This window comes from Diadema setosum, chromosome 1 (assembly GCF_964275005.1).
Source record: "Diadema setosum chromosome 1, eeDiaSeto1, whole genome shotgun sequence".
NCBI lineage: Eukaryota > Metazoa > Echinodermata > Echinoidea > Diadematoida > Diadematidae > Diadema > Diadema setosum.
The window spans coordinates 17,276,715-17,304,184 of record NC_092685.1 but is presented as its reverse complement, the minus strand read 5'-3'; the positions used below and the strand labels follow the sequence as shown (position 1 = coordinate 17,304,184).

The window sequence follows — 27,470 nt, the reverse complement described above, 5'->3', positions numbered from 1 at the left end:
GTGTGTGTGTTTGTGTATGTGAATGTTTAACCCCCTTTTCTCTCTCTCACCCTATAAAATCTGCTATGTGTCGAATTCGTTAAGAGTGATATGTATTTGGTATAAATGATTAGTTGTAAATCCACTGCGCCCTGGAAGTGAAGTGACAGGGGAACTTAAATTCCTTCCAAACTGGATTCTAGTTTGACTAAAGCCACTGGGATACCAAAGATGCCTTGCACAGTTTGGGGAATTCCTCCACCCATCACAGTTCGTGGTACAGAGTCGTTACTGCATGGAGCTTGTCGACATCGTCTTCCTAAAATAGGATCTCTCACACGTCACTGCCGCAGGATGATTGTTAAAGAAAGATTTCGTATTGTTTATAAATCTATATACGTACCATGGCAAACGATTCCACATGAATTATGTGGCTTTTATCATGGCGTATATGGGCCATGTATTATATAGCGACAAATTATGCGTGCAACTTTCATTGCATTCACAGAAAATTGAAAACAGCTTAATTTTGTATGGTCTGAATGTATGATGCCTGCTTTTCGAAATGATTTCTCACCGTAGATTACATTCAGCTGTCCCTCTTTGCGAGCGTCATATATCCCTAAATCATTATTAACTATAATGACATTGTCGTTGACAACCGAGATAAAAAGAGGATGGTAAAGAACGCCAACTGACCACAACTGAATATTAACGTAATACATAGCCCGACCAGACACTGTTACGCCAGGGAGGTGAGTCTCACCTCCCTGGTTACGCTATGCGCGACGTACCATGTACAGCGACTGGGCTGTGTATAGTTACGTAATACATAGACTAGCACATATGGGATTTTCAGATGCATCCTTTTCTATCAGCCATTTGTCTCTCTGCCTCGTGGTATATCATGATCGTAGCCTGGAAGCCACATTCATCTGAAAGGAATTTCAGTCAGTGTGATATCATATAACCATGATTTATTTCATGATTGTTAGAAAGAGTTGGGCGTTTGAAATACCATGCGTCCTGTTTGATATGTTTCAGACTACGAGTATTCACAAGGTCTCCTGCTTCGTTTCCCCACACTCATGAGATTGCTTTATTATTATTTTTAATTTATTTACTCTGTTGAGTATTAAATAGTAGATTAAGACGTTTCATGGATTTGATATTCATTTAATACATATTTATTTATATCAGGAATGTGCAGCAAAAGAACATTAAGTTATTTTTAAAAGGAGCTCTGGCAGCGCAGTATATGATATATATGTATAGTTTGGGCGCTCAACATTAAATAATTCATTATCATAATTTTTATATGTCGAGTGGTATATAGGCAAGGGGATGGTTATTCCTCTGAAAATCTACGATACGTAATGTTTGTATGTTCTTTTATAGATAAAGCTTCTGTGTGTGTGTGTGTGTGTGTGTGTGTGTGTAACGTCAATCTTCTAGTCGCATCAAATATCAGTGAATGGGACCAGAAGGTTCCACCCACGCAGGGCGATGACTGGAGGAAAAATGATGAGAAAACCAAGAGCTGGAGGCATTATACAAAAATACAATTTCACACCAGATGATTGAATTCTGGGACGAAGGTGTTGATGACACGTCAAACTAAATGAACATCAAGTTATATGGGCTTGAGGATGAGTCATCACATCGTGCCAGTACCAACACAATTCCAGTTTGTAAAGCTGTGATCAATATTTTCGTCAAACAAAACAGATAACCGATATCAGCCTACCATGTCATGGCATAATATATGTCAAGATTACAGTCAAATACTTCCAGGCATTTAACTCAGATTATGCTATAATAATTATGATTGTGACATGTAGCATGATTGTATTAGGAGAATCTTTGAATGTTAATTTTTGGCAAGATGATTATTTGATAAACTCGAATTTGACAGCATATAGACAACATTTGTCAAGTATTTCGTTGTACATCAAGTGTCTATAATACATTGCCTTCCTTGGCTGTGCAACAAAATTTCATTTCATTTCATTTCATTTCATTTCATTTCATTTCATTTCATTTCATTTTCGAGAAAGTATGAGTACAACATTATATTTGTGAATACATAGATACACACAATCAAAGAGGCTCGTTTATCATGATAAGGGAAATATTAGTGTAATGAAAATAGTACAATCGTATACTGTAAAATTCATAGAATGAAAAAAAAATTGTGGGAAATAGAATAAAGAATATCGCTATCGTCTCTCCGTATTGGTCTTCCTCTCAGTTGTTCCTCTTGGAGCGTGATGTTGTCATGGGAAAAGAGAAAGATGTTTGAGAGCCCGTCCTGGAGATACCCTGAACCAGGGAGCACCTCCCTGCCTGAACTGAGGCGCGCGTGCCACGAGTCTCGGGGCAAACCCACCCGATTACCTGCCGCCCAATCGATGTCAATGCCAGGAACGGCTCTCTCCGGATGATTGGTGGGGAAGAATTTCCAAGCGTCGATATACTGTATGACGAGGCCTGGCCACTAGTTTCACTTCTAGGCTGGCTCGATTTCTTCGCATCTTACCTTTATGTGCCTTGATAAACTTGTTATGAGGTTTCTTCTGTTAGAGTGGTAATAACCGACCCGCTATCAAATGCATTCCCTTCATTTCTCGGCAAAACCCGTTGTCAAATTGAATACTGACGCAGTTGCCTTGCGTGGTTTGTGAATAAGAATATACCAGTCTGAAAATCTCGACTACGCTAACCCAACGTTTCCTCCGATCCGTTTAATTCGACTTGGTGCTTGACCTTGAAGAAAGGGAATGAAGACTGATGAACAGAGAGAAAGAGAAAGGAGAGAGGGAGGGGGGGGGGGATGTGCGAGATCAGGGCACGTTTCTGCAAGACGAATCATCAGAATCCAATGTGCGTTACTGTGTTAAAGGGAGAATCTCCTCAAAGAGAAAGATGCTTTGAATGAAATAGGACAGAAATACTATTTGCATTGAACGGAGTCGGTGAATGCAATGTCCTGGAGAGACCTCAAGACACAGATCTGGTTCAATTAACGTATAGGTCGGTGTTTTGTAGTTTTGTTTTGTTTTGTTACGTTTGTTACGTTTTGTAAGAAATATCACTAATACAATGTTAGTCACGTCATCATTATGACGTCGCTTTCCATGTTACCTTTATCACCACGTGTAATGTCAAATGGTAGCGTGTTTTTTGTTTTGTTTTGTATTGTATTCCTTTCCAAACTCATTTTAAGCGTATGTACAGTTCACGAAATTACTGAACTTGTAGGGGTTCTCCGAAATCATTTCAATTATTTCAATTCTGGAATTACAAACCTTCGAAGTAACGAACTGTAACCGTGATGATTGTTCATTGCATTTATGATCTTTATATTGTATATTGTCACTTTTACTTAAGGATGAAGGCGTTATTAAAAGCTTTACTTAGTTGAATTAAAAGCTCTTCTCATACTGTTTAGCATTCATTTCAATTAATGTTGCAATATTTCCTATTTCATTCCATTTCATTCAATTCCTCACGCTGAGGGAAAAAGCTGGGTACTGCCGCCATAAAGCACACATCAAGTGAGTGTGGGAAACCCACACGAAGTAGCCTCAATGCACGGTGCTCCCCTGACACCCAATTCATTATAGTTGGCTCCACCCATTCCATCTAACGTTGCTCCACAGCTTCCTGGGGCCTTCATGTCTTCAGTCCTTGGGAGAGAACAAAACGTCTTCCAGCGTTTGCAGATCTCAGTGGGAGCCCATGCTACCTTGACATTCCCAGAACCTCCTTCGAACATGTCTCGGGTATATGACGGCGATGTCGTTAGACGAAAACAACACTCTCCCCTTTTCTTTCAACCATTCCCTTAGCTTTGCAAGGAACACTATCGTCCGAAGGGACGCCTTATCAATTGTGCACGTGTTTTGCTTGCAATTTTCTTGAAAAGCTGAACCGAAATCCATCGAGAGTTACAATCAAGGCATTTGTACCTCCCTGAAGTTATTGTTTGCCTGCAGAAAGCTTGCCAAGTTTTTTGGCTGATGGACTTTGTGTCTGGCAGTTTGCGATCCTCTATGGGACGTGTAATGTGATGGATTGAAGAACTCTGTCAAATCAAACACAATGTACTGCCTACCAGTGGTTCACAGCGAACGTCAGTATACCCCCCCCCCTTTCTCTTACTATAGATGTGTAAAGCATAGCCTATAAATATGATTGGATACATCTCATGGTTCTTAAAGTCATTATGTTACTTCCAAATATGCTTTTTTGCATTTCCTTTGTGCAAATATGGTATTTGCCATTGTTCAATGATCAATGAGAGCTGTTACAAATTACGTGCATGTCCTGTATCGAGAGCGCAACGGGTTTAACAGGGAAAATTGATTGAGCTTTCTAATGAACCTGAGACTCCGGGAGTACGGGAATAGAATGATGCCAGAAAGTTTGAAACGCAGCTTCCATTATCTGGCCCATTCCTCCTCTTCATGGTCCGAGCGCATTTCGTCACGTTATGAAAGGTCAACCGGTTCTATTTTTAGGCCTTAGACTAATCTATAAATATTTGAAACTCTCTGTCACTGTGGGACGTAACAGCGTGGATTTATGTCAAGTGTCTTCCGATTTCCTGCGGTGATGGTATGCAGGTATATCAAGTTCTATAGTTACGGAAATCATGTTTGACTTCCGTCAACCAGCAGTTTGAATTCGGTGGAAATGATATAGCTAAAGAGAATTGTCTGCATGAGAACAAAACAAGAGGCACATCTAATGTCATATTATCGTAATCCCAAGTGGAAACTTGCTTACTGCTACTGGCTTCACGAAATGATCATCCAACTAGATTTCTCTGTACATCTCTCCTCTCTCTTGATGTATATTATAATGTACGTGTGTGCGGGTTTTTGTTTTGTTTTTTTCTCGTCCGGTTACAATAATTTATCTCCATGATAGATCAAAGAGATACAACGTTGCTTATGTTTATATTCTGCCAGTATTGTTTAAGTTGATTCAAAAGAAATCACGCTGTATTAGTCTGTTGTTTCTCACCTTATCCATGTGCTGTTCCTGCCTCCCTGTCCCTTGATCCAGTGTAAGTCCTCTCTTCTGGACCAGCACAAGGCGGTTTGATGCCACCACACCCACGCATTTAATTCTTATAACCTCTGCACGGACCCCCTAAAATTAGGTTATGAACTAAGATCCGCCAGTCCTGCTCATCCGTCTTGAATTCAACCAGGAGGATTTGATCAAGTTCATTCGATACAGATCTGACATAGACATAGGTCACAATCCCACGTAACGACAGCCAAACAGACAAGGACCCATTCACGTTTTATTATTGGATCAAATTGCATAAGACTTACCGGTTTTTGTTCAGAAGAGTCCTTTCCTGTAAATGCCAGAAATACAGTTTAAGTGACCTTAAAGGAAATGTCAAAGTGAGAATAATGGCGAAATATTTTCGAAAGTGAGCTTGTGTGTTTGTGAGTAAGTTAGGTTCGCTTCATCACCATTCTTTTCTCCGATGTAGAGCACAGCTCCTCTCAAAAATACACATATTTAAATTTTCCCTGTCGGATGTAGAATGGTAGAGACAGTAAACACCAGTCGTTTTGGGTAGGATTCAAATTAGATGCCGAATATCACTTTCGTTATATAGGATTCCAGTTATCACAATATCTATCCAGAGCAAATTGGTAACAATTGATGATGCAATTTTCCTCTTTGTTTCGAACATTATGAAATTTACTGTATCTCTTAAAAAACAAAGTAGGCCCGAAATCACGCAATTTAATGGCTATTGTACCTACTGTATTCAGAGGAATTTAGGATACTAAACCACACACTATTCGATGTTGATCTTTAGAGAACAATTATAGTAACTGGACTGTCATTGTCTTACAACGGGAGAAAATAAGCACGATATATTATGATTTATACCTCGGCCATTCGTGTGGCGTGAAAACAACTGCAGAAATCTCTTTCTTGCCCAGTTGCTTCACGAATGAATGCGTCGGCATCATCTTGAATGATATCGAATGACTTCTCAAGATGTCTTGCTGCTGATGCATGATTTGCAGTCGGACGTCAGAGATTTTTCACGACTCATCTCCGTCCGTCTCTTCGCACGAACAATCACGATGAATCGAGCCAATATTTTCACGTCCACTCGCTTATTCCTCGGCATCTCATCTCCGTATATTTTTAGGCGAGAGAGAGAGAGAGAAAAGTATGAATGTTGCCAAGACAATGATACACTTGAATGTGCGGCCAGGCGGATGGAAAAGGCTTCTCGCTATAGTCTGTTGAACTCTCATCAAGTCTTTTAGCAGATGTCCTTGACACCCTGCAACCGCAGCTACAGCGTTCTAGTAATAAGTGTTCGGTCCTGAATCACACTCCTCAACCAGGGAGGTGGGATCCCACCTCCCTGCCTCAACTGCACTGCCCGCGAAGGAGCTTGATACCGTAGAGATTTTGTATATACAGCATTATGATAATAAATTATCTGTGGTTGATGCCCAAATTGTCAACAATATACAAATCTATGCACCTAGATTCTTCTCCCATTATTAATTTTGTGGTTTTCAGGTGTTGCGAAATGTTATGAACGTTTCATCCTTATGCATTATGAAACCTGCATGAAAAATTATCATCTTTGTACAATTTGTTTTGAAATATATAAAACTGTTTAAACAATGTCTTGTATCCTCTCTATTGGTGTGTCTGATAATTAAGTTCATGTCTTAAAATACTGATAATGGTAACGGAAAGTGTCGCTCGAAGTTTCGATATTGCAAGTAGAATCCTTGATAGTGGGTTGTGTCACTTCAGAATTAATAGCAGTTAGAAAAGGAATGGGCCTGTGCATTGTGCCAATATATGCTTATTGTTGTCATGGTTTTCTTTCTTTTTGGCAGGGAAGATGAATCTCCAAGTTCGGAGCTCCACGTCGACCTCCGTCAACCTGGGATGGAATCCTTTTCTCCCATCGTACGGACGCAGTGCCACAAGGGGTCACTACGTTGTCTACTACACCACTGATTTCTCCAATAACGTGCAACAATGGCCAGGCGAAATTGTGGTATACAACTGACATCAGTTTATATGCGTTGTCCTAGAGAACAAGAAATAATCTTCATGAATTATGTGAAGAATATGAACACAGCGCCAAAACATCTCAGCAAACGTTCTTTGGAAAACGTTGCCTTACGTTTCCCTCGTACATGGAAAATCTTAACTCTTTTAAAACTAATTTAACAAAATGTAACCTTTATTTGGATTAACTCGTCATCGTTTGATGCTTTTAACCATTATTCTTTTCATTTTTATTTACTCATGTATTTTTTAAAGAGAGATAGAGAGAAATAGAACACCAATGTCGGGATAGTCAACTAGATTTCAGGCTTTTCTCGCTATTTAAGGTCGCATGATGAGCATCACCAGAATTATTTAAAAAGTGACATTCCTTGTTGACAACAAACTCATCGAATGAAATGGTTTCGTATCATATTTTCTGCAAGATTTCTTATCTCACAAGATTGTCTTAATGCGTTGTCTGCCTTTTCATCACATTATGTTTCACTTCAGTTTCTATTGAGTTTTTTTTTTTACCGTTCAATCGTGTTAAAAAGCAACAACAATATGTCAGAATATTAATCATAAAAACAAAACAAAAACAAAACGAACCTGTATGAGTTTACGATACATCGATTTTTAACCTTTCAACAGAGCTTTCGTCAAAGTCAAAGTAATTTTTAGAGGGCGTCTAAAGAACAAACAAACAAACAAACAAACAAACTTGAACTGCGAGAGTAAAACCGGGCAGCGGCTTGCGATATTGTTGCTATATGGGCTTTACTGCTTTCTAGAATTTCCATTGTCGATTGGTCAGTTGTTTGAAACAGAGGATTTAAGGGAACATCCAAGAGTTGGAGCTGGCTCAGGCAACTGATGATTGAAGCCAAATATTGACAAATGCCGCTGTCCCATAATGTCCCATCTTTCTAGTATGGACGGGCAGGAATTTCCCGAACCTATAGGCCGCCATTGCCATTTTTCCAGGCCAAGATCTCGGCCACCGTGGCATTGACGACAGCGGGCCATCAATCGCACGAATACAAGATCAGCATTCCAACAATCTGATACCAGGTTTCACTCCCAGCAAAGGGTCACGGGTAGCATGTAGAGGTCGAGCAGAAATCAGATTTGACGATGAAAGAGTAAATTTCTCAATCGTCATCCAAACACCATATTGATGTCGTCTGGTCCTACGTAGCACGCCCCGAAAGATTCGGTGCCCTGTGCTAATTCGTTCCCCAAGGTGTCAAAGTGTGGTGGCACAATAGTCTGTGATGGAGGATCCTTCCAACATTTGGACAGCCCTCGTTTGTGAAAACAGTTCCGTGTTTTGACAGAGCACAAGCGTGTGAAACTGTATCTGAAATAAAAACCAAATTAGGAAAAACTGACATCGCTTAAAGACCGTTTTATCGACTTTGTGAGTCGACCATAATGTGAAAATGTGTCGTGCACGTAAATATATTATGATGCATGGTACTATCTAATTAATCCATTTGAAACGATTCCTTCAAAAGTTTTCAAAAAAGGTCAGATCCCTACTCAACCTCTTCCAGTCAACTTTGATTATTCATGTGTTTGAACTCTGGCGAGCTAGTCATACAATATTAAACTGCGCAGTTACAAATATGGACGACAGTGTGCCGTAGCGTTGTTGCACTTTTCTAATTTCATGTGGAAGTAGATTTTAACATCGAAATATATTTTCAAAGTGCTCTAAAATTGATTGTACGGATCTCTAACGTTAAGCAGTTATCTGAATGGGAGTAAATTTGGTACAATTCTACGAGTTCACACCATTTTCACACATTAACAACAGTAAACTAAGTGTTGTTACATCTAAAATCCTTTTGTCCTATTTCTTGTTTTCGAAAAAAAAAATGTTCGGAGTTTTTACACTTTTTACCCCACACCCTAAAAAACAAAACAACAAAAACAAAACAAAACAAAACAAAACAAAAAGAACCCAGCAACCACAAAAACAACAAAACAGACTTCTAAGATTTGGCATAGTTTGCCCAACTGATCAGATGGTTATCTATATTTGTCGTAGCAATAGATGATGGTTTCACGTCAACCTTCGGACAACCTCGAAAAGGCAGGTGGGTTCATAAGAGCTGAATGGGAAACCCCCGTTCTTTCACTACGCTTATAAGTTATATCGCCCTCGCTTCTTTCATGAGTTTTAGAAGGTCCAATCTCTTTTGTATGCACGGTGTCATTAGTGCAGTACCTTGAAATATGCACCTTGAAATGCCAAAATTAGATCTCCTGTTCTTTTAATCACCCCTCGTTTCTGCGTGATATATTATGTCAGATTTTGAGAAGACAGTTCCATTGAACCAAGATATTTTGCCTTTCCGAGGATCTTTGCAAACAGCCATTGATGATAAAGGGCTAACTCTAAGAACATTAAAACATTTTACATTTCAAATAAAAAGTGTAATGCCATGCCTTCTTGTTCATGCCTGCAGGCCAGAAACGACACGTACATTTCTATTCGAGGACTTACAGACGGCACGGATTACTATTTCCGGGTGAGCTATCGTCTTCCGGGTCGAGATGGCATCAGATTAGAAGGACCCCTTTCAGAAGTAGCTTTACATCGAACGGGAACACCGGGTAATGACTTCAGATTATTTCTCCCGTCAACTTCAGCCACGGAATCCGGAATCCCCTTTCTGCAGGTCACGCACTGCGCGAAAACAATCTCAAAACAGTTCATGAAGCGTAATTCCTGACACGAGGCTTTTCTTAATTTGATGATACGTTGATCCATCACGGCTATGATTGTCAAGAAGTAGCAAGGGAATAAACACGTATCAAAAACACGTGACCCACAGAGGTTAGGTTTCGACAAAAGCGTCGGTTCATAAACCCGTGGGGGAACGTTTTTGATACGAAGCACACCATGTCTGAGACACTAATACCCAGACTAAAGCTAAAGGTAGCAGTGACCTGCAAACCCCAGAAACTGAATCGTATTGGGTCACTTTCTCCTGCTGCGCATATCGTCTGGCTAGTGGTCACTCTGTCAGCTTGGCATGTGGAGCATGTGGGTCTATTTAATCGTTCTTCATTATTCTTGGGCTGGCGGGTATGGGCCAACTGGCGAAAATAGGATGATGTATTTTGGTTTCTTTCTTTGTAGTTTCATGAAATAGCAAAATAGGGCAGGTCACAGTAGTGTTGAAAAACAAGTGAAACTTGGTGAAAATGAAAGAGGAAGTTAAGTTTTACAGTGGCCAGTCATTTTGCTCTCCACCGAAACTGATCCATGCTTGTGCATGATGACGTGGGCCATATCTTGGAACGTGAATGATTATTCTGCGGTCTTTGTACTTGAAATTAATACTGTGCACCTGATTCTAATGCTCCTGAAGATCAGACGAACATGTTTCACGTATATTGATTATTGCCAAAGGCAAGTTCAAAGGCGAATACAATGCTCACATATTGTGTTAGAATTTTACTCGTATAAAAGAAATGATAACGAGAATTACAGTAATCCTTGAGGTAATACGTACAGCTCCTATCTGTGAAGAATAAGCTGTTTATGCCACCAAAGTGGCACTTCAACCATCGTAACAGTTCCCATGGCTAATCAAGATCTTTACAAACTTACTTCAGTTTATATTCAATAATCATAAATTATGAAAAATTGCACGAAGGTGAAAATATATTTACTGATATAGATATGATTATGTGTATAACGTAATAGTATGTCACTAAAGAGAAAATGAAATCGTGTAATTACATACCACTGCCTATCGATCATGATTATGTGTTATTTTGGAGATGACGATTCAGAGAGTGACATAACCTATTCACGTAGAACTGTTGATCATGATTCTCATCTGTCTTTGCATCCCGCCTGCCCGTGACACCTCACACAGCACCCCTTGGTGGCTGCGAGCACGGACAGGAACATTACGACGAGGGGATGACCATCCACCAGTCCTGTGACTCGGTTTGTGACTGCCTGCTCGGTTCTTGGATCTGTCGACCCCGAGGCTGCCCGCCAGTGCCCGACGTCCGTATCGTCAACCCGATCAACTGCCACGAGGAGCCCCACCCCGACGACCCGGAATGCTGCACCATGATTAAGTGTAGCGAGGGTCCCAGTGACCCCTTCAGTCAAGGTAGAACGAGGTTTATAATTCCATTCACTCATCCTTGCAAATTGTTTATTAGGCGTGGTCACACTGGCATTAAAGATCACGATCTTAAACTTCTCGATCTTTTGCCAGTCTGACTGCGCCTTTTGATATCATTATAAGGCACATTCCGCTCTAAGCGGGGTATAACGAATAACCAAATCACAAAGGATTGACACGTCAATTAGAACTTAACAAAACTTAAACCAATAGTCATCATACTAGGGTTTTTTGTCTGCATGCAGGGATCTTCGAATCTCTTCATTATGACTAATGTGTTTAAATGTTAATGCAGGAACAATTTTTAAAATTATCTTCTAAATAGGACTAAGTCGCTGCAACTAAGTGACACTTGCATGAAAATTAAGATGTGAAAATGCCCTAAGTAACTTGCCAAAATAAATCCATACGTGAATCTATTCGTAACATAACATGACAGTGTGATTTAGTGACAGTATGTTGCCGGTTACCACGCGTTGTAACACAACCATATAAATGCCACATACGAAACACTGAAAAATAATGGAAGTACATATATACATCATACAGTAACTTGTCATCAGTAGAAAAATACAATAACAACTCAAAGTTTGCACAGATTTAAACTTTGTGTGTTTTCACGGTACAGGATAGGGTTGTACTAACATTGTATCTGCGCAAGATGGAATATTCTAGGGTGTAGAGTAGCTGTTAAAAGTTCATAGCATGAATGTATTTAATGTAAAGCTTCTTCTTACTCTCAGCGGACTGTAAAGAGAACGGGGCGATTTACGCTCATGGGGACACGTTTTACCGAGGCTGCGAGGAGGTGTGTTTCTGTGACAATGGCGTGCCTGACTGCGCACCAAGGTGTCCTGACCCAGGGGACATGATCCCCGACCTGCAGACGTGTCCTCACCCTACCCTCAACGAGCCGCCAGAGGGCGAATGTTGTCCACAGTGGGCGTGTCCGCCTCCACGTGAGTACCTTAGTCAGAATGCATTGTACTCTTTTGTAAGACAGGCAATAAACACAAAAAGTATTATGGTTGTTGCAGGTCAGAAATGTTTGCTCCCTCCGTAAAGGTGACGTCATTGAAGAAAGAATCGCTGAAAACGCTGATAGAGATCCCATGAAAAAAAGAGCCTGGCAGCTAGCATTCAAGAGCAACAACAAATACAGCACATCCAGTTATTTAGCCATTAACTATGGCAAACAACTATAAAACTATAATCATTATGCAAGCACTTTTTTTTTCACATGCATCTGAGGCAGATTTTGAGATTACACTCGGGGACACTTGGCGATGTCAGTCTGAGATTAGCAAACATTTGTTGCATCTATTAACGGTTCCTCATAATCCAGAAATCACAGTAATCTGGTTGTCTTGCTACCTTCTCCCCAGCCAATTCGTGTGAGCTGAACGGGAACACGTACGAGGACGGGGAATACTTTAACGTGGTGTGCAGCATGCGATGTCAGTGCCGAGAGGGCAGCGTGTTGTGCGTCCCTCGGTGCCCCATCAGCTTCGCCACAGCAACCGTTGACTGTCCCATCCCCAAGAAGGTCCAACTCCCCGGAGAGTGCTGTTTGCAGTGGGAGTGTGAACAACCCCGTAAGGCACCATGATCTTAAGGGCATAATACAAATATGAAGGATTATAGGTAGCAACTTAGCTGAATTCCGTACTCGAGTTAAAATTCGGCGGGTAGAGGATTTTCGAGGTGACTTAGAACTGCATTCAGTGGAGCTTCATACAAAGTTACTCATATGTTCATATGTATGTTGATCCTCAAACAATCTCCTGTCTGGTCGTAGGGTGATATATTGATTTAACTCCTTGTTTAAAACCAAACCATTTCTAGTCCTCATCATCAGGTTCATTTGATGGAAGTTTTGTCTCAGTGAAACACGACTTTGATCTAAATTATTCGCGTTATCGAGACTGATGTCAGCAAGAGCTATTCTTTGTATAATCGCATCAGGGCAATTACCCCCGGCTAAATACTGGTTAGTGGTAAGGTTAGAGTAAAGATTGTGGCTAGGATTAAGTTTAGAAAAATAGGGTTAGAGTTCGGCTTAGGGTTATGATTAGGTTCAGGATTAGGATTAGGGTTAGGGTTAGGGTCAGGGGAAGGGTCGGGGTAATTGCCCTAGACCCGGGAGTATACATGCGTCTTCATAATAAATTATTATCTTAAAACCTCCCTTTACAATGTCCAGCTGCACCAGGATGTATGTACCACGGACCCTCGGGAAACATCACCATGGAAGACGGAGAATGGATGGACGAAGGGTGTGAGAGCCGTTGTCTCTGCGAGCGAGGCGCGCTGACCTGCATGCCAATGTGCGCAGAGCCGTCCCCTCCGTCGCCGACGCCGCTCTGCCCCGAACCCGTGGTCACAAAGCTTCGGGAGACGGACTGCTGTAAGGTGATCGCCTGTCACGACCCGAAGCAAGGTACGTTTGTACTATTATCAGTTGACTGAAATAGCGGGAGAGAAGGAGAAGGAGAAACAGCCTCACAATACTGTCTTCACCTCACAACTCTCGTTTGCTTTCTTGAAAACAACTCGACAAAAATCAGATCAATCCCTTCACCTCTAAAAGTCACCATTGTTCAGTTAGTTCACTGCAACACAAAGATATAATATTTTCCGTATAATTTCTTAAAGAAGGAAATTTACTGCAGATTTATGAGCAGATCAAAGAGAGACTTGTGATCCCAAGGGTATGACATCATCACCTCAACCAATATTATGCACGTAAGAGTGATTGCGACCAATAAACTTTCTTCATGAAAACATAATGTGAAAGTTCAAAATTCCACGACATTCTTTTTCTTTGCCCGACTTTCATCAAACGTTTGTACCGGTTGGTGTTATCAAATTAACTTCATTTAGTAACTTGAAAATGAAGTGATATTGTTCGTTAAGAGTGAGAATACCTTATGTCCTGCTACTTTACAGACAGTCCTAACGTAGTCCAAGACGTCTCGGTCTTGGCTTTCAACACTACGGCCGTCACCGTAGGATTCACACCACCACTGAACAGCGAGCTGGTTGCTATCACCGACGGTTACATCATCTACTACACCGATCGATCGGAGGCAGTCGATCTTGCCCTGGAGAGCTGGCAAATGCTCAGAAAGGTATGCAGAAGACTGTAATTGTCTGTCATCTCTGTGTTTTGTTGTATTTTTTCAGCACTCCCTAGCTGCAGAAAAGGAACCTTTTCTGTGTAATTTGCAAAGGCAAAAATGTTGTATTTAAACTCTCTTAGGCAGGGCAGTATTGGTTAGAAAATGTCAAAATGCAGAGATTAAAACTCTGGCTTATGCTGCTATTAAGGGGGCAGGTCTTAGTTTCGAAAGATTTCTAGATTTTTAAGCCAGTCTTGCTCACGATCAAGCAGAAGGGAGGAGGCAGTCTGTCATATAGCTTGGAGAAGAGGCATGCTGTGAGCGTAGTATTGACAATCAGTAAACCATGATGCTGTGATTTAAAATCATGTTGTCATTATTTTATGTGCATGGAGTAAATGTTAAAACTGCCTTACAAGAAAGTGTTGCTATCATTATTACCACCAGCATAGCTAGGTATACCACACCTCAGAGTTGCGTAAGTGTTGCGTACCAACTTCGCCGAGCTTAGTCCTACGCTAAATTACGCTGTGCGTACGCTGGCCTGCTTCACAATACTCCGAGCGACGCAAAGGGGTACAGGAAATGGACGCAAAGAATTAAACAACTTTTTTTTTTCCCCGCATACTTTCGGCATAGAGCACATGAGACAAAATACTCAGTATAAGCCCACATAATGATACGCTACTGTTCTTCGTGCATGCGCAATCATATGCAATACGCTACTGAACGACAATACATTCGTACCTACGAAAACCTTCTCCTCATCATCGCGATCGTTTGCTTCCTTAATTTTTTCTTTTCAGGAGTACGCTGACGTAGTCGGTATCCAATACGTCACTACGCCACTCTACGCAGGTCGGCCTGCGTTATGGGTCAGTATAGTGAGGGGCTTTCACACCGGACGCAGAGAAAAATACGCAGCAAAAAATTTAGCGTGTTTATTTTTTTTTTTCGCGTACCCCGCGAACCCCTCTGCGTCGCTCGGCGTCGCTCGGCGTATTGTTACGTAGGCCGGCGTAGGCACAACGTAGAAATGCGTAACCCCGGCGTATTGAAAATGAAACTGCCAGATCGCTATCCACCAATTCAAGGGTATTATCTTCCTTGAGACACAGTGTTTGAAAATAAAACTGTTTTTGGATGTTTACCGTTACCTGACATTCTTTGAACGTGGAGCTCTGAACAATTTGCGTAATACCAATATTATAAACAAACTTCGCATGGTTTGCCCGTATCACCGTGCTCTGACAACAGGACTTTCCCAGAGGTGTAAAGGTCAGGGGTCACATCATGATGGAAATCAATGGCCTGCTCCAGGAAACCACCTACTATCTACAGATCCGGGTCAGCATTCCTGACAACATCCATACCAAGCTCAGATGGCCTAACACACTCCCGTCAACCGACATCTTTATCGTCACAACGTCGGAAAATGAGCGTGAGTTTGTACAAACATCTCATTATGAGACAGAAAAAATCCCAATAACAAAACCAGGGATACAGACAGAATACCATTACCTTATAAACTTCTACTGGTTACGAAAGTGACGACTAACTGTACATTTACTTTTCTGAGCTACGCTGACGAAAGAAAGCGTTGATTTTCCACTTGGACTACAAACTGTCTAGTGTACCGAAACCTTTCTCCTTAGCGAGATTCTTGTGCTTTCACTTTTTTTTCAATTCATTCAAAAATTCAGCTGTTTTGTATTTCTGACCAGCATTGAACCATGAAATTGATTTTCAAGGTAATTATAAACATGTCTACTATTTGTTGCATTTAATGATACGAAGGAAGTGTTTGTGATGTTCATCCTATATTTATATATATCAAGATATTTCACAAATGTGAAGGCATTCACTTCAATAACTGAAGAGGCGTTAAGTGCCAAAATTATAACTCGGATACCATTTTCTCGTAATCAACATACTTAAAAAATTGTATTACTCATGACTTGTGATTTACAACAATTCATCCTTCATTACCAAAGTGCAATCTTGCACTTTCAAAGACCACGTATACGAGCACGGCGAACGCTTCAATGACGGGTGCGAATCGGCCTGTGAATGTCGATCGGGAAGGACGATCTGCCGAGAAATGTGTCCCAAGACTGACGTCATCGCGTCTGACCTCTGTCCCAATCCACGACAGGTCATCGTAGAAGGAGAATGCTGTCCAGAGTGGCGCTGTTTTCCCAATGGTAAATGATGGTTCACTATTGAGGTTTTCATGCACTCTTCTAAGCCCAGAAAATGACTCGTCCATTAATTTCTTTATTGCAGATGATAAGCAATACCATTGCATTTTCTTTTATCATACTTGTGCATAAAAAGTTTCTTCAAGATCGGATTGTACTTTTATGAAGACGTATTTTCTTCTCCTGGTATTTCACATTTTCATACATTTTCTGAGAAGGATGGTCTGAGGTAGAGTTTTAGGAACAAACGTTTAGAATCAGAGATATGATTCATTAAGGGTATTCTGTTTTTAATATTAACAAAAAAAATGTCAGTCTTATTCAAAAGTGCAGATGATATTCTCACATCAATAAGTGCTATAGCAACTTCAGAAACCTGGTATTGTTTAACTAACAGTTAACTGCCAGTTACTTAACCTTGATTTACTTTTGTTTGTTTGAATGTACGTTATTGTAGAAGGAGACTGTAGCCATAGCAACAAGATTTACCAGAACGGCATGGAATGGCGGGAGGGGTGTGATGTTCGCTGTCGCTGCGATGAGGGCATAGTGTCATGTCGTAATGTGTGCAACAGCACCGCTACTCAGCCGCGGCAAGAGTGTTCCTTTCCCGTTCAGGTTCGAGTGGCAGACACCTGTTGTCTTGAGTGGGTGTGTTATGACGGTAAGGACACTCGGAGTGATGCCATACCACTTCCTCATTAATTTTGGATCGTATCATTATTTCAAAACTGATTCATTTGTCTCATTAAAAAAAAAAGATGTGGGCGTAATTTCTGAAGTAAAATTTGCTAAATTTCTTGAAAATATTGCGCTTTGTCTTTCACTCATACACACGTCATGCTCAATTAACCTACGTAATTATGAAATCGTGACATAACTCTGATCTCTCTTTTTAAAAATGTTTGTTTGTCTGTTTACTATCACTCAGGTAGCCCAGTAGACAAGATGAAAGTATGATATCTGATTACCGCGACAACCAAATGAAATGTTCGGGTTATTCCTAGAGCTGGAAAGAGAATTGTATATGTGTATATTTTTTTTTCTTTTTTTTTTACTTTGACAACTTGTCGATGATGCTAGCAAATTGACCATTTACCAACTGCAGCGCCACCAAGCACCCAGTTTCCCACCAAGTCCCTTCCGCTCCCTCTGTCATTCTTCCTGGTCAACATCTCGGCCACAAACGTCTCGGCCCGAAGTGCCACGATTGTCTGGCCGGCACTGACCGACCTCCAGCGGCAGTACATCGGGCAGTTTCGCCTCAAGTACAGGGAACTCGCGTATGGTGATATGTCATGGAACAGCACGGTGTCCTTCAGGTATAAGGATCGCTGCTCACTACTGTTTTATTTGCATTCTCACGTGATTGCCTTCTTGTTGAATCGCTTTCACTTCTGACAAAGTTTGAATCGCATCGCCAACCAACTTTGAAATTGGGACTTATGGTAATCTCATTTAAGCACTGCTTTGAAAGCATCTGTGCGAGCATCAGATACCAGTGGGTTAAGCCTCCAGGAGTTTTCCATGCATCGATTACTATGTGACTTAAAAACAAAACAAAACAAACAAACATGATTTCAGGGTGGACTCCTGCTTATAGGGCGCCTTTCAAGACCTCTGTGAAAACTCTTTTGCAATGACGATAGTAAGATGGCCCTTATCAGATAGATCGAACGTTGGGTTCCATTTCACAAGATTCCTAACTGTTTGAAAAGTGATATCCGTTAATATTTGACGCAATTCTCCCAACACCAGATGACACTCACTGCATCATCTACAACACTACGATGTTCATTCAAAATGCTATGTTCAGGATAGGAATATCTTGCAATTTGACTGTGAAAAAAAAAGAAGATTAATCGAACTGGTTTATCGAGTGTAACGGCTGTCGCGTCATGTTTATCGATTGTCAAAGAAACAAACATGATAATGGCATGATTCCAGGATCTGAGACATTGTCTTGTTATCATCCTGTAGACCTGAATTACGGAAGTATACCATTCTGGACTTCAGACCCGCCCGGAGCTACGTAGTGCAGTTGGTAGTGATGATTGGCAGCACACAAGTTGGAATTCATCTTCAGACCAGCAAAATAGAGGTTGATACACTGTGGCTACCATGTAAGTAGATATTGAAAACAACCCATCATACGACGCAGACTGCGTGATATTTTTGGTTATACAGCAGTCAAATAATAATGGTTGTTTATCTCTACGGTGAAAATCATTCCTTATCATGCGAAAAAGATTCCTACAGATTACAATACTTATGCAAAACACCACAAACTTTCTACTGTTGACCCTGTATGGCAGAATTTATTGCACCTGATGGAGATTTCAAGCTTCTTGAAGGAAAAATAATTTGACAGATCACATTTTCATTTAAAAGAAATTACGAATTCAGATTTTTGTCCTTATGTCATTACTTGTTATTCTAATAATTAATAAGATATAAATCTGCGCGCACACGGGATCACAAAACACTTCCTTTGTTTTGTAGTTAAGGATGAAACTGAGTAATACTGATTTGAATGTTGGGCAAGCTATGAACAGTCCTGATGTTTTCCCATTCTTACCCATAGCCAAACCGTATCCAGGGGATCCATTCGACATCGACATCTACGCCGTAACCGCGACCACGGCTTCGATCAGATGGCCAGCCTTGCCAAACGAAATTGTACAAAATATCATTGGATGGCGACTCATGGTCGTGTCACAGGTGTGAACTCATTCTTGTTCTTCAATTGAAACTTCACTAAATGTTTAACTCGTCTTTAACATTATTGTCTAATGTAGATGAGTAAACTCGAACGAGGCCAGCATAATGAAAGCTTAATAAATTGTCACAAAATGCTGCAGTCATGAGTTTTCAATATCACAATGTTCCATAGCAACAACTGTATTCATCACAATTATATTTTCATCGCAAATGAGGCAGTATTGTCACCAAGTTCTTATTTTCTTATTGTATTGTCCGTAAAATGCTATAGAAAATTTATGACCTCTTTTTTTTTCGTCAAAAATTCAGTAAAACTCGTCATAGCTAAGTCGATAACAAAACCACTTAGTGTGAAAGATACCCTTTCTCTCTTTAGGTTGTGTTCATATTATATGAACGCAAAGTGGTGCATGTGATCCATTGATTAATCAACCCATTCTGTACCAGTCATTTTTGACTGCTTGGGGTTTTCTCTGCCAATCAGCGTTCCAGCACACAAAGGGTTAAGAAACAACTTTTTTGTCTCATTTTCATGTTGATCTGTTACTGGTTTGAATGAAATTCAAACCAATCACCTATACACCTAGATCACCTAGATCACCTAATCACCTAGATCGATATCAGTGAAGTTTACGCCGTGTGCATAGAACATTTAATAATATATAATCTCGATATCAGTGAAGTTTACGCCGTGTGCATAGAACAAATATAATCTCAATATGGGTATATGTGTCTTCCTAGCCTGTCTGTCTCACTGTCTGTTCATGTGACACTGTACATAATAAATATTACATGCAATTTTTTTTATACCTTTGTTTTTACACTCATTTTATTTTCAGGATGAGAGCAAGGTACTAGAATCTGAGATCGTAGAGCGATCGGCGTTGTCGTACATGATTCAGAACCTCACGTCTGGACGCACGTACCACATTCAGCTGCTGGGTCTGTGGGATAATGAAACTGTTACAAGAGAAGTTCGCTCCAAGACGGTACCTATCACTACTCACAGTTTGTCAGACCGTAAGTATATGGTGCGCCCTCCGTACTGAGAAAAAAAAATGTGCGCATATTACAAAGAACAATATATGTTTATATATAGGTATACCTACAGCTGCGAAAGGAAAGAAAACGTGAAAAATAAAATACAGGAAAGGAGACCACAACCTGGTAAAATGGATGTAAGTATTTTGAAGGATACAATGCCTAGTATTTGTTGTATGGTATATGTCACTTGTCTTTGCCTATAGTTGAGTATATAGTAGACGTATGATGTATTTAATACTGTGTAATGCCTGAGGAACTCAAGATATCCTGGTACGGGTTTTCATGTTCAGCTGTTTTACATGTCCATTGGTAAATACCAAATTTATGATAGATACAAAGAATTGATCGTGTTCACCATTTTTTCATTGTTTACATTCGTCAAAGACGCTTGCATTTTGTGGCACACTGTCGCACATCTGTCAGGCGAAAAGACCTTTATAAACTCGATCTTCTCGTCTGATTTCCGGCATTAATGCTACACTGTACAAACCTCTTAGATGAGAAGGATCAGAAAAAAATGTCACTAACTCTGTGTCGCCCACCATAACTTATCTAATAATTCTGTGTCGCCTATACTTAGTCTGTGCAAAAACCATGTTGCTTAGAGACAGTTTACATCACCGGCTTGTATTGCGACGATCAAGTTGGTGATGACCCGACACGCTGCAAGTATGACAGTAATGTACGATGGTTCACTCCTTTTTTTTAAATCTTTCTCACTCCCCTCTCTCATTTTTAACCTCGAGTAGCAATGGAACACGGCAGTAGTCTTACGTCACCAGTGGCTGTTATTGTCGGTACCGTCATTGCCCTATGCATCTTTCTTGTGGTCGTCGTAGCCTTCGTCTTTGTGCGCATCCGAAAACGACACTCGGAGCGCTATGATGTCTACGGAAGGAACGCCACAATAAACTTCAGATCTTCCAACTACGAGCACGTGTACGAGGGCTCGCACGATAACGACGTGAGTTGAAGAGAATGATGCATTTAGATGTTTGTGTTTTTTTTTTCATAGTTTGTGAGAATCGAAAGCTTTAAAAGGAATCTGCCCACACAGACCAGTCGAAGAATAGATTTCTCGTTGATCACGAGAGGTGTATCAGACATGAAAATCTATGTCATTTTTATTGTGACATAAAAACGAGCCGCTCTTTGCCTTTGACAGTCTCGGGTCAGTTTCATCTGGTAAAAGTGACAAACTCCATTTTAATCCAAGATTCAGACAACCTTTTTTAAAAATTCAGAGGGTTTACAGGTGAGTGCCGACTTTAGCCTGAAAATAACCACCAAATTATTGGAGAAAGTTGATGACTTGTGTGTACACTAATAATATGTCAGATTTGAAATAAGAGATTTAGATGCTGTTAGGACTCGGAGGGGAGGGAGATAAAACAGATCCAACTTGTAAGCCCGTATCCATTCTCAAACGAACTCTGTTTCCAACAGTTTCCTCTTGCAGAAGCCTTTGCTGTTTATGCTTGTATTAACGGCTGCACGTCACGAGTCCGATACCCACGAGTCATACCCCAACTAGCTCGACACTAGCGCAGCAAGGCCAATGAGTCCGACACTATAGGCAACAAGACTCAGGAGCCCGACGCTAGGCGAAAAGGGCCCAGGAGACCAATATTACATAATCGGGCTAATTTTAGGCTACGTCGGTCTCGTGGTCCTTTTTTGCCAAGGGCAATGTCGGACTCGTAGGACACGTTTGCCTATAGTGTCGGACCCGTGGGCCGTGTTCGCCTTCTGTCAGACACGTGGGGCTTATTTGCCTGGTGTCGAGCTCATGCGCTGTGTGACTCGTTGGCTGTACGACTCATGGACCTTCTTTCAATGTCGAGCTGGTGGACTGTATATAACTCGTGGGTGTCGGCCTCGTAGGATCATGGCCCTGTATTAACCTCAAAACTTATTCTTTACTCAGGTTAGCATCTATTAAAAGTCTTCTCCTTTTCTGCACCAATTCCATCTATTGTATTCTTTCTTTTCTTGCTCGCTTTTTATCTTTCCTGTTGCCGTGTTCTCTTTACTTGGTCTTATTTCATGTATCCATAATTTCCTTTTGCTCATCATACATGCTCCTTGTTAGGATTCACACAGTGAGAGACGCTTCAGTGACGCGGGTCTGCTTGAGAGCGGAAGGCGGGATAGTGAGGCGGAGTTATTGGATATCGACTGAATAACCCGGATGCTGACTCTGAGCACCGAAGACTACACACCATGCACTTCTCGTTATCAACATCTTCTCACAAAGGCTCAGCATGCATTTCATCTCGAAGGACTTAAAGATGCTGATTCGAAGAATTTAAGCTTCCACTGTCTCAACTTGTAAATGCATTTGCTTCTTGACAGTTGTTTTTGTTAATAGTAGCGTTGATGCGAGTGCATTTGCCGCGAAATACGTGTCGCTTATGGTCATCACAGTATATCTAAAATCCTTGTACAGATACAAGATTTACCAGTACGCTGCCCTACTGTATGAAAACCCTCACTCTTTGTTGAAGTAAACATGACAGATATGAGTTTGAAAAACTAGCAGAGTGTTTCATGCAGGCAGAACACGGAACACGTGCAAAACCTTTTCGCCACATCTTTTCGCAACTCCAGTACCCATTTTGATAGATTGCCATTTTGTGTAGAGTAGATTTCTGACTACATACAGGAAAAGTGACTTTGTATGTAAGCAATCATTTCCTATACTAGATTTTTAATAATTTCAAGTGATTAACTTCTTACTTATTAACAAGTTTGTACTTTCACTGCAGTACTAAACCCAACAGAGGCATGACGATGAAGCTTCCAGGTTTTTATGAGAACATTATTAATTTATTTTCTCTAGTGAACAGAATACTTTTTTCTGTCACGCTCTTGTTTCTAAGACAATGCTCTCGTTTAGCCGTTACTATTCATTATGGTTATTCTAATCAGTAATCGGTACAATTTACCACGAAATAGTCTAGTTTATCTAATTTAACATGGTCGGCTTCTAAATAGATTGGCACATGCAGCTATTACAGTGCACACTGAGCATTGGTCATTGACTCAGTTATTTATCTACTTTTATTTTGGTTATGATTATATGAATGGTGAGCCTAATGGGCATATCGTTTTTAAGATAAGAAAATACTTTGATGTCATCCGTTGAATAACCAAGCAAGTATGAGTATAACTCAACCAAACCTGGAGCTTATGTAGAGTGACTCTTTCTGCCTCGTTTTCCTGGTTTCTTTTGAATGTTTTGACCATGCAAAAGCACATAACTATATAGCAGAACTTCGAACTTAGACTTGTTGCCTTGAAAGCCTATGGCCAATGATATAATAATGGGTATTGGCTTGATTTTTTTTTTTTTACTTATTAACGTTTTACTTTAATAGACCACCGTTATCATTTTAACGGCATAGATTGTAATCCTCCGTGCCTTGTTGCTATTCATGTCACATAACAAAATTACAATTTTCATCAATTATGTATGTTGACGAATCGACAGCATTTACGCCAACAATGTAGCGGTTGAAATCCTGTCGTAGATTACATGCCTTGGTTTCCGTGCATTGGTTGATTACGGCTTTGAATATAAATCATTTCGAAGTTTTTTATTTTTTTATTTGTTATTGGTAACGTTTTTCTATTTCTGACGATCAGCTTTTCCTAAAACGCAGTCATCTTCATATGGTATTTCTTGACAACTGCTTGATTTGTTTGTGTGTATTTTATCACGAGAAACTGTACAATGTGTTGTTTGATAGTTTGCATGGTGATGTAAACGAGGAAGAAAGGCTTGTGATAACACAATGTGCGAATGTAGTCCTTGAAATGACTGTTGTTTGGCGAGAGATGATCCTATAGGAAGAGAAGAGTGGAGAAGGAAAAGCGACATCCATAATAGGGAGAGTGTAAGAAAGGCAAAAATAGTCATGTGACCATCGAGGGGCAGCGGTGACCTGGAAGTTGAGGTTGCACCAACAGAGATGGGAGAATAGGATACAGAAAAACTCTCAGTAAGGTCTTTATAAAAAAAAAATGCATGGATGCGTTGTATATGAAAAGCAGCGAGTTATTTCGATGTCAATCAATGAGGATCTGTTGGGGGAAAAAGCAATAACAGTTGTAAATACCGACAACCTCGCTGATGGATTTACAGATTTTTTTTTTCATTCAAAATGAAGCAGAATCAGCCCTGTAATACTATTTAGTTGCCGATTTGGCAATTTACTTATTGCAATGCATTAATAAAGGCAGGAATTTGGAATGTGAAATTGGGGAACTGTAATATACCAGTACTTCTTACTTGTGATTCCATTTAAAGTTCATATTAATAGTGATTTCAGTTAGATTGATGTACGTGCACTTCTTCATACCATCAGACCATGCTACAAGGTGAGATTCGATTCATTGCTGAGTTTCGCATCGTTTTGCTGTGAACAACGCGAGCAGTTCTCTTGAAGTCCGTCTAACCGGTTGATGTTTTACTTCTCAACATTACAAGAAATAACTTGCCGTGATTTCCAATTAAACTGGCCAGTGATACGCTGGTAGCTAGATGATCTAATTTATGTTCGTTGTAACAAAGTCTCCACAGACATGCGGTTGTATTGAAGTTGGGTTTATGTTTTCGATATTGTCGATTTGTTGTCTTTAAAAAGACGAGTTTTCTATGAGGCTTAAGTGTATAGTGTTGAGTTCTTGGAGCAGTATTTGTGTGTTGTGATTTAAAGATTGTAGTCAAAATTATCACACGTTTTGAGCAAAATTAATAGATGTTGATCAAATTGACAAAATTGTTATATGAAATCAGCATTTTCATTGTTTTTGTCAGTAGTTATTATTGTTTTTGTTCAAGTATTTTTTTTTTCTTACAGTGGTTTTTTTACTGTTGCCATTCGTGTTTTTTTTTTCCATCTTTTACAATAAAGGAAAAGGTTGCTGTTTGTTTATGTATAGTGATCGAATCAGAGCAACATTTAGCCTTTTGCAAAGGCAGCTCGCTATTGAGGACACGCACACATAGAGAGAGCAGTGGACTCGCACACACAACGCGCGAGCGGCGAGCTGCGAGTGTACGATTCGGTCGCTGAGTGCGAGTCCATTGCAAGCTGCCTTTGCAAAAGGCTAAGCAACATAATGTTTCGAGATTGCAATGTACATTGCGCATTTTTTTTTTTTTATCTCAAAGGCATATAACAGTGGATTGATTATATCATTCTTCATATCAAATGGGAACATCGTATAACATTGACAGAGTCATGTTTCGTGACCATGATGACCAATACGAGGAATGTGACACCAAAGCAGTAAAGTGCATGAAATTCGTCGTGAGTATAGTTTATATTTATCAAATTTTGACCCCCCTTGTACTCAGCCTTGGAATCAATTGACTTTTGTGACAAAGTTGTCATTCTTGTCTTCGACTGGTACTGCATGGATGCCTGACATTTCTGAATTATTATCTTTGTTCAAATGAGCTGTAGGGAGAAGAATATTTCTTGTGTCAGTGAAATGTTACAATCATGAAATGAATTTGTACAGTGCCCAATTTCTTTGTTCTCTTTGGTACTCTGAGACGGATACGTTTTTAGTCATTCATGGTAATGATGCAGTAGTAGTTTTCACCATTACCATGATTACACTTTTAATTAATTGAATTTCTTTCAGTGAGGAAGCCATATATACATACAATCAATGTCAACAATTACAATAGTAAATTACACATGCACACACACACACACACATGTATATGTATGTATATATATATATATATATATATATATATATATATATGTTGAGATTTCACGCATTGGCTCCACGAAGAAATGAAGAAATGAAGAAACAAACTGGTAAAGCATTTTTGGCCAATAAGGCATGAGTGTATTCGACTCAAATTTTCGGCGTCCTACGCCTTCTTCAGGCAACGTCAGGAGTCAAGACTCCTGAAGAAGGCGTAGGAAGCCAAAAATTTGAGTCGAATAAACTCATGCTTTATTGGTCAAAAATGTATGACCTTTTTGTCTTCATATATATATATATATATATATATATATATATATATATATATATATATATATATGTATATATATATATATAATATTATTCTACCCATTGATGCTACTTTCAATGTATGCATACAAAATATAGGTTTTCCCATTCATTTTCAAACTTTTTTCGTTCAATTTCAAAAATTTTTACTTCAATTTCTTCGCGGGATGTCGGGAATAGGCCAATCTTACTTTCAAATTCGTCTTTCTTCGTTCATTTTCAAATAAAGCTCATTCAATTTAGTCATTTGGCATACATTTTCGTCATTTACAGCTCAAATTCGTCAGTCTCACTCGCAGCACTCAAAACAGCATGATCGATTTCGTCTTTTGTCAATCATTTTCGTTAAATTTTCATTCACATTCGTCTCATATCTCTATCCCGTGTGATTTCCCAGTCAGTCATGTATTTTTTTTTTTCTGTAACCGTTCACATTTTACATTCAGGAGCAGTGGCGTATCTAGGGAAAACGGCGCCCGGGGCAAGCACGAAAATTGCGCCCCTAATTTCTGAAAAAGTGTTCAACCCCAACCCCATCCCGGTAGGAACTTTAAACAAAGTCCACATGATGCTTTTTCAAGCACTTAAAAGGGACCTTTTGAGGGTGACTTAAATGTAATGAATTTTGATAGATTTTGGCGAGCGAGCGCAGCGAGCGAGCCGAAAATTTTTGTATTTCAGCTTACAAAACATGGAATTCTTGTCATTTTTTGCTTACCAAATCTTACAATTCTAATCAAGATATAGTGACGGCCTTATAGATAACGATTTATACCAAAAAACTGAGGACTTTAAAAAATACTCTAAATTAGTGCGCGCGAGTGAGCTGAAATTTGTAAATGTCCTCGTCATCATCACGTATTGTTCTTATCTTTTTTTTAATATAAATTTTGGCGAGCGAGCGCAGCGAGCGAGCCGAAAATTTCTGTATTTCAGCTTACAAAACATGGAATTCTTGTCATTTTTTTGCTCATTGAATCTCGATTATAGTGACGACCTTACAGATAACGATTCATACCAACAAACTGAGGACTTGAAAAAATACTCTAAATTAGTACGAGCGAGTGAGCCGAAATTTGTATATTTCCGCGTCATCATTATACGTTTTGTTCTTATCTTGTTTGATTTGTTGTTTTTTTGCG

At 39.9% G+C, this 27,470-nt stretch overlaps 1 protein-coding gene across 1 annotated transcript in view; it reads left to right on the top strand.

Moving 5' to 3' along the window:
- The window catches only part of LOC140237429 (uncharacterized), a 41,401-nt gene extending 18,930 nt beyond the window's left edge, over positions 1-22,471 (top strand). The window contains exons 2-17 of the mRNA XM_072317355.1: positions 6,885-7,048; positions 9,519-9,666; positions 10,941-11,186; positions 11,945-12,160; positions 12,587-12,796; positions 13,405-13,641; positions 14,151-14,332; positions 15,581-15,764; positions 16,318-16,527; positions 16,982-17,188; positions 17,633-17,846; positions 18,505-18,647; positions 19,109-19,245; positions 20,085-20,265; positions 21,039-21,253; positions 22,382-22,471. Coding sequence (XP_072173456.1) covers positions 6,885-7,048; positions 9,519-9,666; positions 10,941-11,186; positions 11,945-12,160; positions 12,587-12,796; positions 13,405-13,641; positions 14,151-14,332; positions 15,581-15,764; positions 16,318-16,527; positions 16,982-17,188; positions 17,633-17,846; positions 18,505-18,647; positions 19,109-19,245; positions 20,085-20,265; positions 21,039-21,253; positions 22,382-22,471 — 2,984 coding nt within the window. The remainder of the gene's footprint in view (positions 1-6,884; positions 7,049-9,518; positions 9,667-10,940; positions 11,187-11,944; positions 12,161-12,586; positions 12,797-13,404; positions 13,642-14,150; positions 14,333-15,580; positions 15,765-16,317; positions 16,528-16,981; positions 17,189-17,632; positions 17,847-18,504; positions 18,648-19,108; positions 19,246-20,084; positions 20,266-21,038; positions 21,254-22,381) is intronic.
- The last annotated feature ends 4,999 nt before the right edge of the window (positions 22,472-27,470 follow it).